Source organism: Schistocerca gregaria, chromosome 4 (genome assembly GCF_023897955.1).
Source record: "Schistocerca gregaria isolate iqSchGreg1 chromosome 4, iqSchGreg1.2, whole genome shotgun sequence".
NCBI lineage: Eukaryota > Metazoa > Arthropoda > Insecta > Orthoptera > Acrididae > Schistocerca > Schistocerca gregaria.
The window spans coordinates 442453210-442467796 of record NC_064923.1 but is presented as its reverse complement, the minus strand read 5'-3'; the positions used below and the strand labels follow the sequence as shown (position 1 = coordinate 442467796).

At 43.7% G+C, this 14587-nt stretch overlaps 1 protein-coding gene across 1 annotated transcript in view; it reads right to left on the bottom strand.

Annotated features, from left to right (window-relative positions):
• Window positions 1-14587, bottom strand: part of LOC126365814 (uncharacterized) — a 59992-nt gene that overhangs the window by 10259 nt on the left and 35146 nt on the right. Inside the window, exon 2 of the mRNA XM_050008405.1 lies at window positions 3950-4182. Coding sequence (XP_049864362.1) covers window positions 3950-4182 — 233 coding nt within the window. The remainder of the gene's footprint in view (window positions 1-3949; window positions 4183-14587) is intronic.

Below are 14587 nucleotides of genomic sequence, written 5' to 3'. Positions count from 1 at the left end.
CGAATTATTTCGCACCACTGGATCTACTAGATTCCAAACTTTTTTGTGTGTACCCACGCCCAATGGTCCCATCGAAACAATTTGCAACGTACGTTGCTAACCGTACTGGTGACGTAAGGCTCTAACGAAATGTAATGGGCCTGAACGTGGCAAGAATAATAATTGGTATTAATCGAGGGGACCATTGGGAGAGAGCACACACGAAGAAAGTTTGAAATCTAGTAGATGCAGTGGTGTGACGTGCAAAAGGTTTCTTTAAAAGCTGACCAATGAAAACGATTTTATTTCCATTTCTGTGTTCATGCTACGTAAATGTTTTGTAGAGGACCCACTGCAATCGCTGTTGGCGATTAAGACGCCAGAAACCGTAGCACGCAGACTACTTTTAGCAAATAAAAACAAATAAGTCTCGACTCAGAATCGAACCCTCGATCTCTTGCATGTTAAGCCAAACCTCTGTCCACTACAGCAACAACACAACAATACTACTATATTCTGACGGAGATAGTTACCGTACAAGTGATTAGAGTGTTGCCAGATTATAAGTCTTTAACGTCCATTTACTGCCTGAAATATGCGTGGCAGGAAATTTTGAGAGATATTTTCTTATTGCTAGTACGTAAGGAACCACTCTGCGAAGTCCGAGTGCGCGAATTTTTCTTCACCCTTATATACAGGGTGTAAATTTTAAGTTGACAAACCAGAATAACTCGAAAAATAAGCTTCACACGAAAAAATGTGTAGAATCCAAAGTTGAATATTTTCGAGGGGGACATCTGCTGGTGCCAAAATTAGCCCGCCACCCCAGCGCCCTGGGGATGGGACGATAGGCAACCTTAAAATTTCAAATGAGAACCCCCACTTTTTATTGCAGAATCAGATTCTGCAAAAAAACTACGTACATTTTGTCTAACGAAGGAGATAACTCATCGAAGAGACAGAATAATAACGTGGGGCAGATGTTGAAAACTGTAGTTGAAGGGATGATGGAACGAAATAATCAGAGGATCGGCCCTAGATATTAGCACAGAACGTACGTCTTCGTTGATATGGGATGCAAGAGATATTCTATGAGATGAAATGCATCAAAACAACACCAAAGTATTTCATGAAATTCGAGATTCCTAAACTGAGGAGCACGCGGTCCCAGTGTAACACAAAAAACTTATTAATGTGTCAAATCATTGCAGTTATTGCAAGTCGATCGATTTATCTGATATTTTTCGTTGATTCTGTTGAATCGATAGCTCAGAAGATGAGCACATACTGAGGTTGAAATCAGTCGCATTGTGATAACTGTAGTGAACGAGTTATATTAAAATGCTATATGCTAAACAAAACGTAATTCCCAACATCCGTTTTCCAGTTTTGCATTCCAGCTAGCTACCGTACCAAAAGCTGTTTGTGTTGATTGTACCTACGCATTTACAGTTTTCGTCCAATTTTTATTCTTAGACTGTGACTTTTGCTGACATGAATAGTAGCCATACAAGCAAAGCAGAAAAAAAAAATTGTCACCTCTGAAGACAACATGCTAATGGCGTGTAACACCACCTGTAGCCTTGGCGCCGATCTTCATCAGTGTGTCCAGAAGTTCCGTCAGGTACGACTGCGCCATATCCAGCTGAAGCCACTCATTGATGAGAGGATCGGGTAGAGCTACTAGATGATGGGAATGTAAATAGCTGTGCTTCACTCTCTGTTTCATCTAATCCAAGAGATTAAGATAAGGGATTTTGCGGCATCAACGGTATCTTCGTCGATCACATACGGCGCGCCGCTCACAGCTACACGGGAGACTGTAGTGTTGAACTTTTGCCTGTGTGCCGCCGTGCGAGCTCTCTTCCATCGCTCGCTGCCTCCTATGGGGGAGGGGGGGGGGGACGCGCCACGCACAGAGGATGGTAAAATCACTTGAGGTTGCTCCTTGTGGCCCTGATTGGCCGTCGCGACTTTTTAAGCAGCTGCACTCGGAGCTTCGTCCCCTGATGTTCAGAGAACTTGAAGACTTACCAACATTAGTACAGAAGACTGCAGTGAGGAAAATACATCGACGAAGCACAACACTACTAAGCATTACTGTGTGTCAGTGTGTTATCAGAGTGTATCAGCGTTCAAGACTATTTGCTCCTATCAAGAACACAACTCACAGTATACAGCGTGATTCCGCTGCCCCTACCGATTGGTTTTATGCAACCTGCTACGGATCAAAAACCAGGTGCGAGCTTCTGAAATTCTCTCACTCGCTACATGCAAGCTGTTAGTCCTACAGAAAAAATGAATAAGACCTTTCTTTAGGAAATTTAGTATTGTTCAGTTTTTTATTGGGTTACGTTTTCGCTGAAGGCCATGGTTTTTGAGTTATTTAAGAAAAAAGCAAGTTCACTTTTGTACGTTTTTCTCGAACAATTCGAAACCTATAGCCTCTAGCGAAGACGTATCCAAGTACAAAAGTTAATCACATTGCATTTTCTACAAAAACTTCATGTTCATTCCCTAGGAATAATAAAAAAAAATGGTTCAAATGGCTCTGAGCACTATGGGACTTGACATCTGAGGTCATCAGTCCCCTAGAACTTAGAACTACTTAAACCTAACTATCCTAAGGACATCACACACAACCATGCCCGAGGCAGGGTTCGAACCTGCGACCGTAGCGGTCGCGCGGCTCCAGACTGTAGCTCCTAGAACCTTTCGGCCACCACGGCCGGCTAGGAATAATAGTTTGCACAGAGAGAGTGAGAGATCATGAAAAACTTACAATGGTTGTTGAAGGCATTGCGAGTTGCATAAAACCCCTCAGTAGGGGCAGCTGAATTACCCTGTATAATTCAGCACCACAGAAGGACCGACAGTACTTCAAAATTATGTATATGTTAGTTAGTGTACATATCGTAAGTAAACCTATTAATGTGTTATCATTTTATAGATGTGTGACTGTTTCCATTGGCCACCTCAGCTCCCGATACATCAGTTTTAGCGAGCCGGTCGTTGTGAGATACAGTGCCTGAATGTTCGCCAATCCAGGAGCGCATGAGTGCAGCCCTGTACACACACCTGTTGTTATTTTGGAACATGAGAGTGACCACAGCGTGTTCATCATGACGGTATAGAAGAAAGGACATCATTTGGCAACTAAGAATGTTGAAATAAGCCTGGTGAAACAGTGAGTCGAAATATTGGCCGAAAAACATAACCGAAACGTCTACACACTGGACCTCATTGAGCCATCGGTACACTCAAGGCCTTGCGTCATTTGCAGAGGTAACATCCTCGTCGGCCCACATTAAACGCCTCTACTCATCTGCGGTCCAGTTTCCGTGTTGTGTGGCCCACTGACGGTGTGCTTCTCGTGCCACTGTGAAGTTTGGCCTTGGGAGAGGTACCCGACACCAAATCTTCATTGCATGTAAGGAAGGAATGTCTAGTCGGCAGCGTGGTAGTTAGAGACGGAGCACAAGCATGATTACGAAATGATGGGGAAGGAAATAGTCTATGCCCTTTTAAAGGAGCTATCCCAACATTCGCCCGGAGCGTCATATGGAAATCACGGAAAACCTAAATCAGGAAGGCTCGAGTTCCGTTGATAGTATTCAGCCGGAACCTATTTGAGATGGACCTGCGTTGACTGACAACAGCAATTCCTGTCATGTTTGAAACTGGTTGTCATTGACAAGGTGTGACATTCGCACAGGCATTCACCATTCCACTGCCATGACGTACGTGAGCAATGGAGGATCACGTTACTGCCTGGTGCTAGAACTACAGCACTCTAAAGTGATCAGTGTGCTCTGTTGGAGGTAGGGAGAGGTGGTACATATTTCGTCCAGTGAACTTATTGTAGTCAACGCTGAATTTGTGAATGTTGATTGCTCCGATACTTTCAAACCGTTTCGAATAACAAAAATACGTGTGTCAATGGAAGAGAGGCATGACTAACAGGTGTTACCTCTGGAAACTCTGCGTCAGGGGTGGCGCGCGACCGCGAGCCGAGCGACGCCTCTGCGTCGGCGAGAGCGCCCCGCAGCGAGGAGAGGCCGCCGGTGCCGGCCTCGGACCTGCCGGAGTACTTGCGGTCCACGTCGTCCAGCACCGGCTTGTAGTAGCGCTCGCCGGCCCGGAAGTTGCAGTCGTACACTTTGGTGCGCCGCGGCCGCGTCGAAATCCGGCTGGACATCTTGTCTGCGAAAGCACACACGTGGTAGTTCAGAAAAGCAGCCAGGCACCACATATCGCTGTACAGTGGGACACATAATTGCAAAGTCGACTGTCGATTATTAAAATTAAGTCGATTGCGACCACTGGCAACAGACTCTTTGACCTTAACTTAAATTGAAATCAGGGTAAATTCCATTATTCATTCAGAAGACATTTCTACAACAAGAGCGCAACGTTACTGATTCTTCGGAAATTATATTTTAAGATTTATGTAAGAAGTCAATACTCCGAACGTTGAAACTACACTACTGGCCATTAAAATTTCTACACCACGAAGCTACAGACGCGAAATATAACCGACAGGAAGAAGATGCTGTGATATACAAATGGTTAGCTTTTCAGAGCACTCACACAAGACTGGCGCCGGTGGCGACACCTTCAACGTGCTGACATGAGGAAAGTTTACAACTGATTTCTCATACACAAACAGCAGTTGACCGGCGTTGCCTCGTGAAACGTAGTGATACCTCGTGTAAGGAGGAGAAATGCGTACCATTTCCGACTTTGATAAAGGTCGGATTGTAGCCTATCGCGATTGCGATTCATCATATCCCGACATTGCTGCTCGCGTTGGTCGAGATCCAATGACTGTTAGCAGAGTATGGAATCGGTGGGTTCAGGAGGGTAATATGGAACGCCTTGCTGGATCCCAACGGCCTCGTATCACTAGCAGTCGAGATGACAGGCATCTTATCCGCATGGCTGTAACGGATCGTGCAGCCACGCCTCGATCCCTGAGTCAACAGATGGGGACGTTTGCAGGACAACAACCATCTGCACGAACAGTTCGATGACGTTTGCAGCAGCATGGGCTGTCATCTCGGAGACCATGGCTGCGGTTACCCTTGACGCTGCATCATAGACAGGAACGCCTGCGATGGTGTACTCAACGGCGAACTTGGGTGCACGAATGGCAAAACGTAATGAATCCAGGTTCTGTTTACAGCATCACGATGGTCGCATACGTGTGTAGCGACGTTGCGGAGAACACACATTGGAAGTGTGTATTCGTCATCGCCGGCGTGATGGTACGGGGTGCCATTGGTTACACGTCTCGGTCACCTCTTGTTGGCACTGATGGCACTTTGAACAGGTTACGTTACATTTCAGATGTGTTACGACCCGTGGCTCTACCCTTCATTCGATCCCTGCGAAACCCTAGATTTCAGCAGGATAATGCACGACCGCATGTTGCAGGTCCTGTACGCGCCTTTCTGGATACAGAAAATGTTCGACTGTTACCCTGGCCAGCACTTTCTCCAGATCTCTCACCAATTGAAAACGTCTGGTCAATGGTAGCCGAGCAACTGGGTCGTCATAATACGCCAGACACTAATCTTGATGAACTGTGATATCGTGTTGAAGCTGCATGGGCAGCTGTACCTGTACCCGCCATCCAAGTTCTCTTTGACTCAAAGCCCAGGCGTATCAAGGCCGTTATTACGGCCAGAGGTGGTTGTTCTGGGTACTGATTTCTCAGGATCTATGCACCCAAATTGCGTGAAAATGTAATCACATGTCAGTTCTAGTATAATATATTTTTCCAATGAATACCCGTTTATCATCTGCATTTCTTCTTGGTGTAGCAATTTTAATGGCCAGTAGTGAAATTAAACATCTCACATTTTGCTACTATGAACTGAGGAACTATAATGGCTAAATACCGTAACACCGATTACTTATAGTTAAAGGGCAGGTACTCATGGGAGTCCAGTGTGGGCTATAATTATCGCATGGCAGCGGAACTTGATGTGCTGGTGCGTAATCGCAGAACCAATTTACGCTGTAAAAACCGTTATTTCCAAAAACTGGATTATTGCGGAAATCAACCTTATTCAAACACAACTAGTTTATTTTTATATTTCCCCAGACATGTTTCGACTCCAGTGTGTCATCTTCTGTGGTTAAACTTTTATTTTCTGTATAATAATAATTTATCTACTGTAGTCCTAAGAAATACAATATTTCCAATTTGCTTCGTTTTGTTTGGACACTCGCCTTAAAATTACATCGCTAATTGAACTGTATTATTAAACATCGATTTTAGTGCTCGTTTTCGTCGTTTTTTTTTTTTTTTGACAGCATGTCATCTGCAAACTAGCCATGAAGAAAATTATTGAATATTTGTGGAGAGCTGTTTCGAGATTAGAGGTTATGTACGTTTGTGTACTTATATTTTCCGTCCTGTATCGTGTCTCTGTTTGGTGACTCAATCAGCTACTACTGAGTGAAAGCAATGCACTAAATAGTAGCTGATTGAGACACTAACCAGGGACACGAAACGTACATAACCTCTAATCTCGAAACAGTTCTGCACAAATATGCAATAATTTTCTTCATAGCTAGTTTGCAGATGACATACTGTCAAAAAAAAAAAAAAAAAAAAAAAAAGGCGCAAACGAGCACTAAAATCGATGTTTAATAATACAGTTCAATTAGCTATGTAATTTAAAGGTAAATGTCCAAACAAAACGAAGCAAATTGCAAATATAGTGTTTCTTAGGACTACAGTAGTTAAATTATTACAAATGTTATTCTGTACTTTACAGAAAATAAAAGTTAACCCACAGAAGATGACACACTGGCGTCGAAACATGTCTAGTTGTGTTTGCATAATGCCGATTTCCGAAATAACCCAAACTTTAAATCGCAAACACGGAATAACGAGAAGAGGAGCTTCAAACCTTAGTAAAATGAGTATCTCATTATTTCTAATTGTAGCCACCAGGGCAAATCTCCTGCTGTACACTGTTTGGTGACGGCCTGACATCCACGCTGTCACTTGACAACCAATAACGTGACTGAACAGTATGGTTATCGAGAAAACAGACAGTGCACTGAATTGAGAGAATATCGCTGACTGAAAGGCCTAAGGAGACGCCCGATGTCATTAAATGGTTTAAAAAAGATGATGATGAAATTCGAAAACACGGAGGGGCTTGGAGCTGCATGTTTGTTTCTGTAATGTAGAATTTCTAATGTAAAAGTATTAGAGATGTGAGAACCTTCCTCGGATTATGTTCTTATTGCCGTCGTTTTATCAAAGCCAGGTCACTCCAAGAGTTGTTAAAAGCCGATGCTAAATTTATCTGGGGTGGAGCTCAACAAGATTCTCTCGATGTGCTGCGAACAGCTCTGACGACTGACCCTGTAGTTGGTCTGTATGTAGAGAGAGCACCTACAGAACTACACACAAATGCCAATGTGTATGGGATCGGTGCTGTTCTGGCGCAGATTTCGGATGGAAGAAAGGTTATAGCGTATTTTTCTAGGACACTTACAAAAACCGAGAGAAACTACTCAACTACAGAAAGAGAATGTCTTTCTGTGATCTGGGCCATGTGCAAATTTCGACAGTATCTCTATGGAAGGCCATTCACAGTTGTTACAAACCATCATTGGTTGACAGGTCTTAAGGATCCAACAGGACGACTCGCCAGATGGGCACTACGTCTTCAAGAGTATGACATTACCATAGAGTACAAAAATGGAAGAAAACGTCAACATTCCGACTGTCTCTCAAGAAACCTTGTGGAAGACCATCAAGACTTTGATGAAGATAGTGACTGTCTCGCTGCACTCCAGGATCTCTCTGCTGAGCAGAAGGAAGGACTCCAAGATATCTCAAATTATGCTTGCCTTAAATCGGTCAGAGAATGTGAAGGGACAATTTAAGGTAGTTAATGGATTACTTTGCAAGAAAAACTTTGATCCGTTTCGAAAGAGATGGCTACCAGTGATTCCTAAACACATGCACTTAGATGTTCTGCAGAAATTCCATGACACACCTGAGGCCAGACATTTAGGATTTATTAAGACATACGACAGGATCCGCAAGTGATTTTTCTGGCCAGGTTTATTTAGGAGTGTCCGTCACTAGGTGTCGCCCTGTCGAGAGTGCCAGAGGAGGAAGGCAAATCCTCAGAGACCACCTGGCCGACTCATAGCAATTTAACCAGACAAAACGCCTTTCCAGCGTGTTGGGATTGACCTCCTCAGGCGATTTCCAACGTCTGATGGTGTCAACAGATGGATTATTGTTTGCACTGATTATCTGACACGCTATGCCGTTACAAAAGCCGTGAAAACAGCCAAAGCATTCGAGGTTGGCAAATTCATCGTGGAAATCATTGTATTAAAACACGGTGCCCCAAGGTCGTCAATTACGGATCGAGGGGACGTTTTTCAATCGAATCTTGTGACAGAGATAAACCGACGGTCCAACATTACTCATCACATGACGACTTCCTACCATCCGCAAACTAACGGGCTTACTGAACGCCTTAGTAAGATCTTGGCCGACAGGCTATCAATGTTCGTCAATGTTGAGCAGAGCAACTTGATTTACACCATTTTTCTTGGTGCATGGGCGTGAGGCGTCTACGACTACAGACACTGTGTATCCGTTACACCCTGATGATGTGGACGACTACTACATCGGCCAGGAATTAACTAGAACTGAGGAAGCTCGGCAGTTAGCTCGACTGCGCACGCCGCAGGCTCAAGAAAACGATCGCCGAAAGCGTCCTATCCCTGTGGAAGTTATCGACAAGGTTGTTGTTGCTGTAACTGGCTATGCAGCAAATGCCGGCCGCGGTGGTCTCGCGGTTCTAGGCGCTCAGTCCGGAACCGCGCGACCGCTACGGTCGCAGGTTCGAATCCTGCCTCGGGCATGGATGTGTGTGATGTCCTTAGGTTTAATTAGTTCTAAGTTCTAGGCGACTGATGACCACAGATGTTAAGTCGCATAGTGCTCAGAGCCATTTGAACCATTTTTTATGCAGCAAATGCCCCGGGTAGTGTTAGCGCTTGTTCAGCGTCACGAGAATTGTCCACCCCATGGTCAACAGTACAGAAATGTTTGTCGCCTATTTTACACTGGTACCCGTACAAGAACCAGACGGTGCAGCAACTGAAACCCAATGATCCGCGGGAATGTTCTGAATTTTCTCTTCACTTTCTGGCAAGGATAGAAGTTGATGACGTGTGAGCGGACAGTATTCTATGAAGGGACGAGGCACATTTTACACTGCAGTGTGCCATGAATACTCAGAACTGCCGAATTTGAGATACTGTTAAACCGCTTGTTGTTCACAAAGAGGTATTGCACTTGCCGTAGGTGGCCTTGCGGTGTGGATTCACAAACACCGATATTCTCAGCCAGTTCTTCTGTGAAGACAGGACACGAAGAGGGCCTGTCAGGTGTACCGTGACGCCTGCACTTACAGCCTGTGATTCCTTCTTTGGGCGAGCGCAGCTGTGTGGAAACCACTGCTTGCATGCAAGATGGGGCCACACCTTATGCGGCTCTCCCAGTGAAAGCCTGCTTAATGTAAGCATACGTGAGCGTGTTGTCTTTAGAGATTTTGCAGATGCATAGTGTGCGTAATCACTTGATCTGAATCCATATGACTCTTGGCTCTGGGCTCTCTACAAGAATGCGTTTTCAGGGATACGTTCGGTCTCTACCCGATCTGAAGGCCAGTATACAGGAATACGTCGCTCATTTTCCACCGGAAATGATGCGAGCAACTGTTGACTTCGTCGTTTTATTTTACGAATGCAGCATTTCGTCTACGCCTCTGGTGCTTATACTGAACAAATCGTGTAAGCGGCCTTTAGTACTAAAACCTACATTATCCCTTTTTCAGTTGTTTGACCTTTTCTGCCCATGTCTCATTCCTAACCCATTATATACGAGGGTCAGTCAAAAAGTAATGCCTCCTATTTTTTTTCTACATTTAATTGTCAGGAAATTTAAATGCAATTACATAGGTTGAAAACCACAACATTGAGGATCATTTTGTCATTTTTCAATGTAATCTCCGCCCATCTCTACAGTTTTGGTCCATCTTTGAACAAGGGCATGTATCCCAACACGGTAAAAATCACAGCTCTGCTTCCTAAGCCATTGACGCACGGATGTTTTGACGGCCTCCTCATCTTCAAAATGAATCCCATGATGAGCTTCTTTTAGTGGCCCGAACAGATGGAAGTCTGATGGTGCCAGGTCAGGGCTGTATGGGGGATGAGGCAAAACTTCCCATCCAATTTTGACAATCTCGTCAGAGGTGTGACGACTGGTGTGTGGTCTTGCATTGTCATGCAAAAGAAGAACATCTGCCATTGATTTTGTTGGGCGAACTCGCTGAAGACGTGCTTTAAGTTTTTTGAGGGTTGTGAGGTATTGAACAGAATTTATTGTGCATCCCTGCTCCAAAAAATCAACCAGAATCACACCCTCTGTATCCCAGAAAACTGTTGCCATAACTTTCCCTGCCGATCGCACAGTTTTGAATTTTTTCTTCCTCGGCGAGCTTGTGTGACGCCACTCCATTGACTGCCTCTTTGATTCGGGTTCAAAAAAATGCACCCATGTTTCGTCCCCGGTCACAATTTTTTTCAGAAACTCATCTCCCTCCAAACGGAAGCGCTGCAAGTGTTGGGAGGCTATTGTTTTCCTTGCCTCTTTATTCTGATCGGTTAACATTCTTGGAACCCACCGTGCACAAACTTTTGAGTACCCCAATTGTTTAATAATCGTGATCACACTGCCTTTACTAAGAGAAATAATGCGACACACTTCATCTGCAGTCACCCGACGGTCACCACGAATGATGTCATCAACTTGCTGAATGTTGTGTGGAGTCACTGCACTCACCGGCCTGCCGCTCCGGTTTTCGTCAGTCAACGGTGTTTGCCCTTCAGCTTCCTTACAACGACGAACCCATCGTCTAACAGTGCTGACATCCACTGTCACAACACCATACACCTTCTTCAGTCTTTCATGAATGCGTATGGGCGTTTCACCTTCTGCATTCAAGAATTCACTCACACAACGCTGTCTCAAACGAACGTCGATGTCGGCCATCTTACAAACTTCTGCTGTGCTGCCACCTGTTGACACAGAAAGTTACTACTGCAGTGGATTGCAGAAGAAGGTTTGAGGAATGGCGCCAAATTCAAATTTTTCACTTAACTTAAATTTTTTAAGTAGAAAAAAATGGGAGGCATTACTTTTTGACCGACCCTCGTACTTATGGAAACGTTTCTGTATGTCTTTTGTGCATTCGCCGCACCGGATTTGCATCTGATGGCCACAGTTGCAACTAACTTTTTCCAGTGTAATTTGATTCCGCATTAACGCATTAAAATATCTACCAACTTCCGCTGCCATACGATAATTACAGCCGACGCTGTACCTCTGTGAGAATCTGCGCTTTAATTATAACTACGTGGTACGATAATAGTTTTCACAGGGGATCTAGTCATTTCGCTGATTCCAAAATTATTTCAAATAACAAGAGAATTTCATGATGCAACAATGAAATTTAATGAAACTACTCCTTTCAGAAGTAACTTTCATTCAACTGATGCTACAGAGCAAATCATCACGTGTTAGATATACAACTGTAACCTACACGCACCAGGTGAATTAATGTTAATCATTATATTAAATTCTGCACAGCTTCAGAAATATTACAGTCTCGCAAAATCTAAGACCAGTTTTGGGACCGGCACAAAATTTTGTTCAACACGAGACACTGCACTTGTCGTTTTTAATTTCGTAAATGTTATATTTATTTTATTTTGCGAAAATGGGAACGATTTGTGTCAGAAATAGTTAGCTGAAATATTCTTGTTATCACTTTAATACCTAGTATGCAACATGACTACTAGCCACAACTGTCTCATAAATATGTCAACCACCAGATGACTACCTTATTCCTTCGAACTGTTTCGTCTAGCAGTCAGAGCATAGTTGACAGCTTCTTCGAAACAGAGCTGGTATTTTTTTAGGTACTGACACCTCTAACGCCAGAATAAACACATAAATATCTAAAATATTGTACAAATATAGTGAGCGTTTCAAAAAGGATCTTACTGCTTTCAAAATTCAAAGATACTATAGGCCTAATTGTCCCTTTCTTTTGTAGGAAAATAAAACAAGTTTTCAGTCACGTATTATGCTTTCACGCGTTGGCGACTGTGGTAGCAAAGATTCATGGGTTCAGAGCGTGGCCGAGATGTGTTCTGGTTTGAAGAATCAAAGTAGCACAATTTTCGTACAGAGTTCGATCAAGTTTCAAATGGTTCAAATGGCTCTGAGCACTATGTGACTTAAGATCTATGGTCATCAGTCCCTTAGAACTTAGAACTACTTAAGCTTAACTAACCTAAGGACAACACACAACACCCAGCCATCACGAGGCAGAGAAAATCCCTGATCCCGCCGGGAATCGAACCCGGGAACCCGTGCGCGGCAAGCGAGAACGCTACCGCACCACCACGAGGTGAGGGCTTCGATCAAGGTCCTCCCGGAAGGCCTGCCATACATAAATGACGTAATCGTTTTGTTGAAACTGGGTGCTTGGGAAGCCATAAAAAATCCTTCGGCTTCACTAAAATATTCCTAGAATCGGAACAGGAATAACATACAAGTGTGTTAATATTATTCTGCCTCATGCGAAGTTGAAGCGGATGAGGCGTACATACCAGTAGCTCCCTAAACACGGGCTAGCACAGGGTAGGGTGAGTTGTCACCCCGCATTAAAGTAAATTTCTATAAGAAGCTGTTTCTCTCTTCTTTTTCTAATAGCTTATCATCGGATATCTGTATCCACGCAACATTCAATCTTCCGTACTGTTAAAACCATACTCTCGAAATTTCTGTGAGAGCTCTGATGGTCAGTTTCACCTATGTATGTTCCATCAGAAATTTCAAAAAAATGTGTTATGATTTTTACAGAAAACAATGCCGTATCTAAAAATTTTCTTACAGGAACACAACGTTGGTACGCATTGGAGAATGGAAGCAAAGGACTACGTCCAGCTGCACAATCTTGAGCGCCTGCTCATCCCTGCACACGTATTACTTCAGCTTGATTTGCTAAGTCCCTCGGTTTCCCTAACATGCGGTACGGCGATAGATGAAGTGTGTTTGCCATGGAGCGTGGGTAAACAAGCGTCTACGCCATGTAAACAGCACCAGGAATAGACGCACCGCACGTGAACTACAGGCGTGCCGTAGTCGTGGTCTCTGCTTAATGAAACCACGTGTTACTGCTGGCTGCGAGCCACTGGTACACTTGAACATCCACAGCCAAGTCTGCATCTATTCTCTTTAAATGTTTGCAATGAACAGGGAAGAGCATGCTGTACAGGGCAACAAATATTACAGGCTCTCCCCCTTCACGGATTGAAGGTGAGAGAGGTGAATGTTAACACGACGCTTTGAGACACGCTATTTGTTTAATTTTACAGATACGAGAACCACTGGAGTGGTACTTAAAAAAGAACTGAGGAGTGTGAGTTCACTCTGAAGACCGGCTTCCGAAATTTTCCAAGTCTGCTCTTAGGCACAGTGCATTAGGAGTCTTGAATTGAATGTCTTTCAATTCAAAATCTTCGGCATATCCATGACTCCGGTCTGCAATCCAAGGAAGCCAGTGACAGTTTGCGCTGAATTTCTTTATACGCGTTTGCAGACGGGAAATGATCCTCGGGTTCGAAAAAGAACAGTTGTAGGAATACACCAGAAAATTTTCTGCTATAATCAAGCACTTAGTTCACATTTCTGCTATTTCTTTACCACTTTCCAGATCTTTTAATGTTACTTATATTTATTGTGACCTGCATATTAACGTACTAGCATAGTAAAAGCTGAAATATTTAAATAATAGATGCGATCAGTATCTACATAAGACATGCCCTGGTGGATAAACACCTCTTCCAGACTGTTTCATGCATTACGATCTTCAGCTACATGCATCCATGTTGCTCCTCCATCTTCTCTACCTTCATCTACCAACCTCCTAGTAGATCGTAGACTCGGCCACTTCTAATTTCTTGTAACCCAGGAAAGAAATTTCTCGGTCCATCTACCATCTATTCATAGGTACAAATGTCCTAATCAGCTCTAGTTCCTCTCAGAGACAATCTTAATTACGTTTTCCATTCCAATTTGCTCTAGATTCGCCTATCATCAACAATTTTAAGTGGTTGTCGCGTTAAAAATTCTTTTATCGTACACTTCTCGTTCCAGATCCATAGAAAGAACAGTTCCAAAACTGTATTCAGTTTACCAAAGGCGCTGTAGGCCGATTTTACTCTTCTTTTTATTTCTCTTGCTGTCCATCTTAGCAAGTAAAATAAAGAAGTCATCATCCCGAAGATGGGTTTGAGCACCACAGTGCTTCACTAGGCACGGCCCCATTGAGCTGAATTACTCAACCAGTTTAAGGAGGACCTACAGATCAACGTGGAATCCGAACCATGGTGCATCCCAGTGTTTTTCTTATTAACCGACATAGCCAGAGGTGAAAGAAGTGATAGATAAAGGCTGATGCCAGACCGAGATTCACTGGAT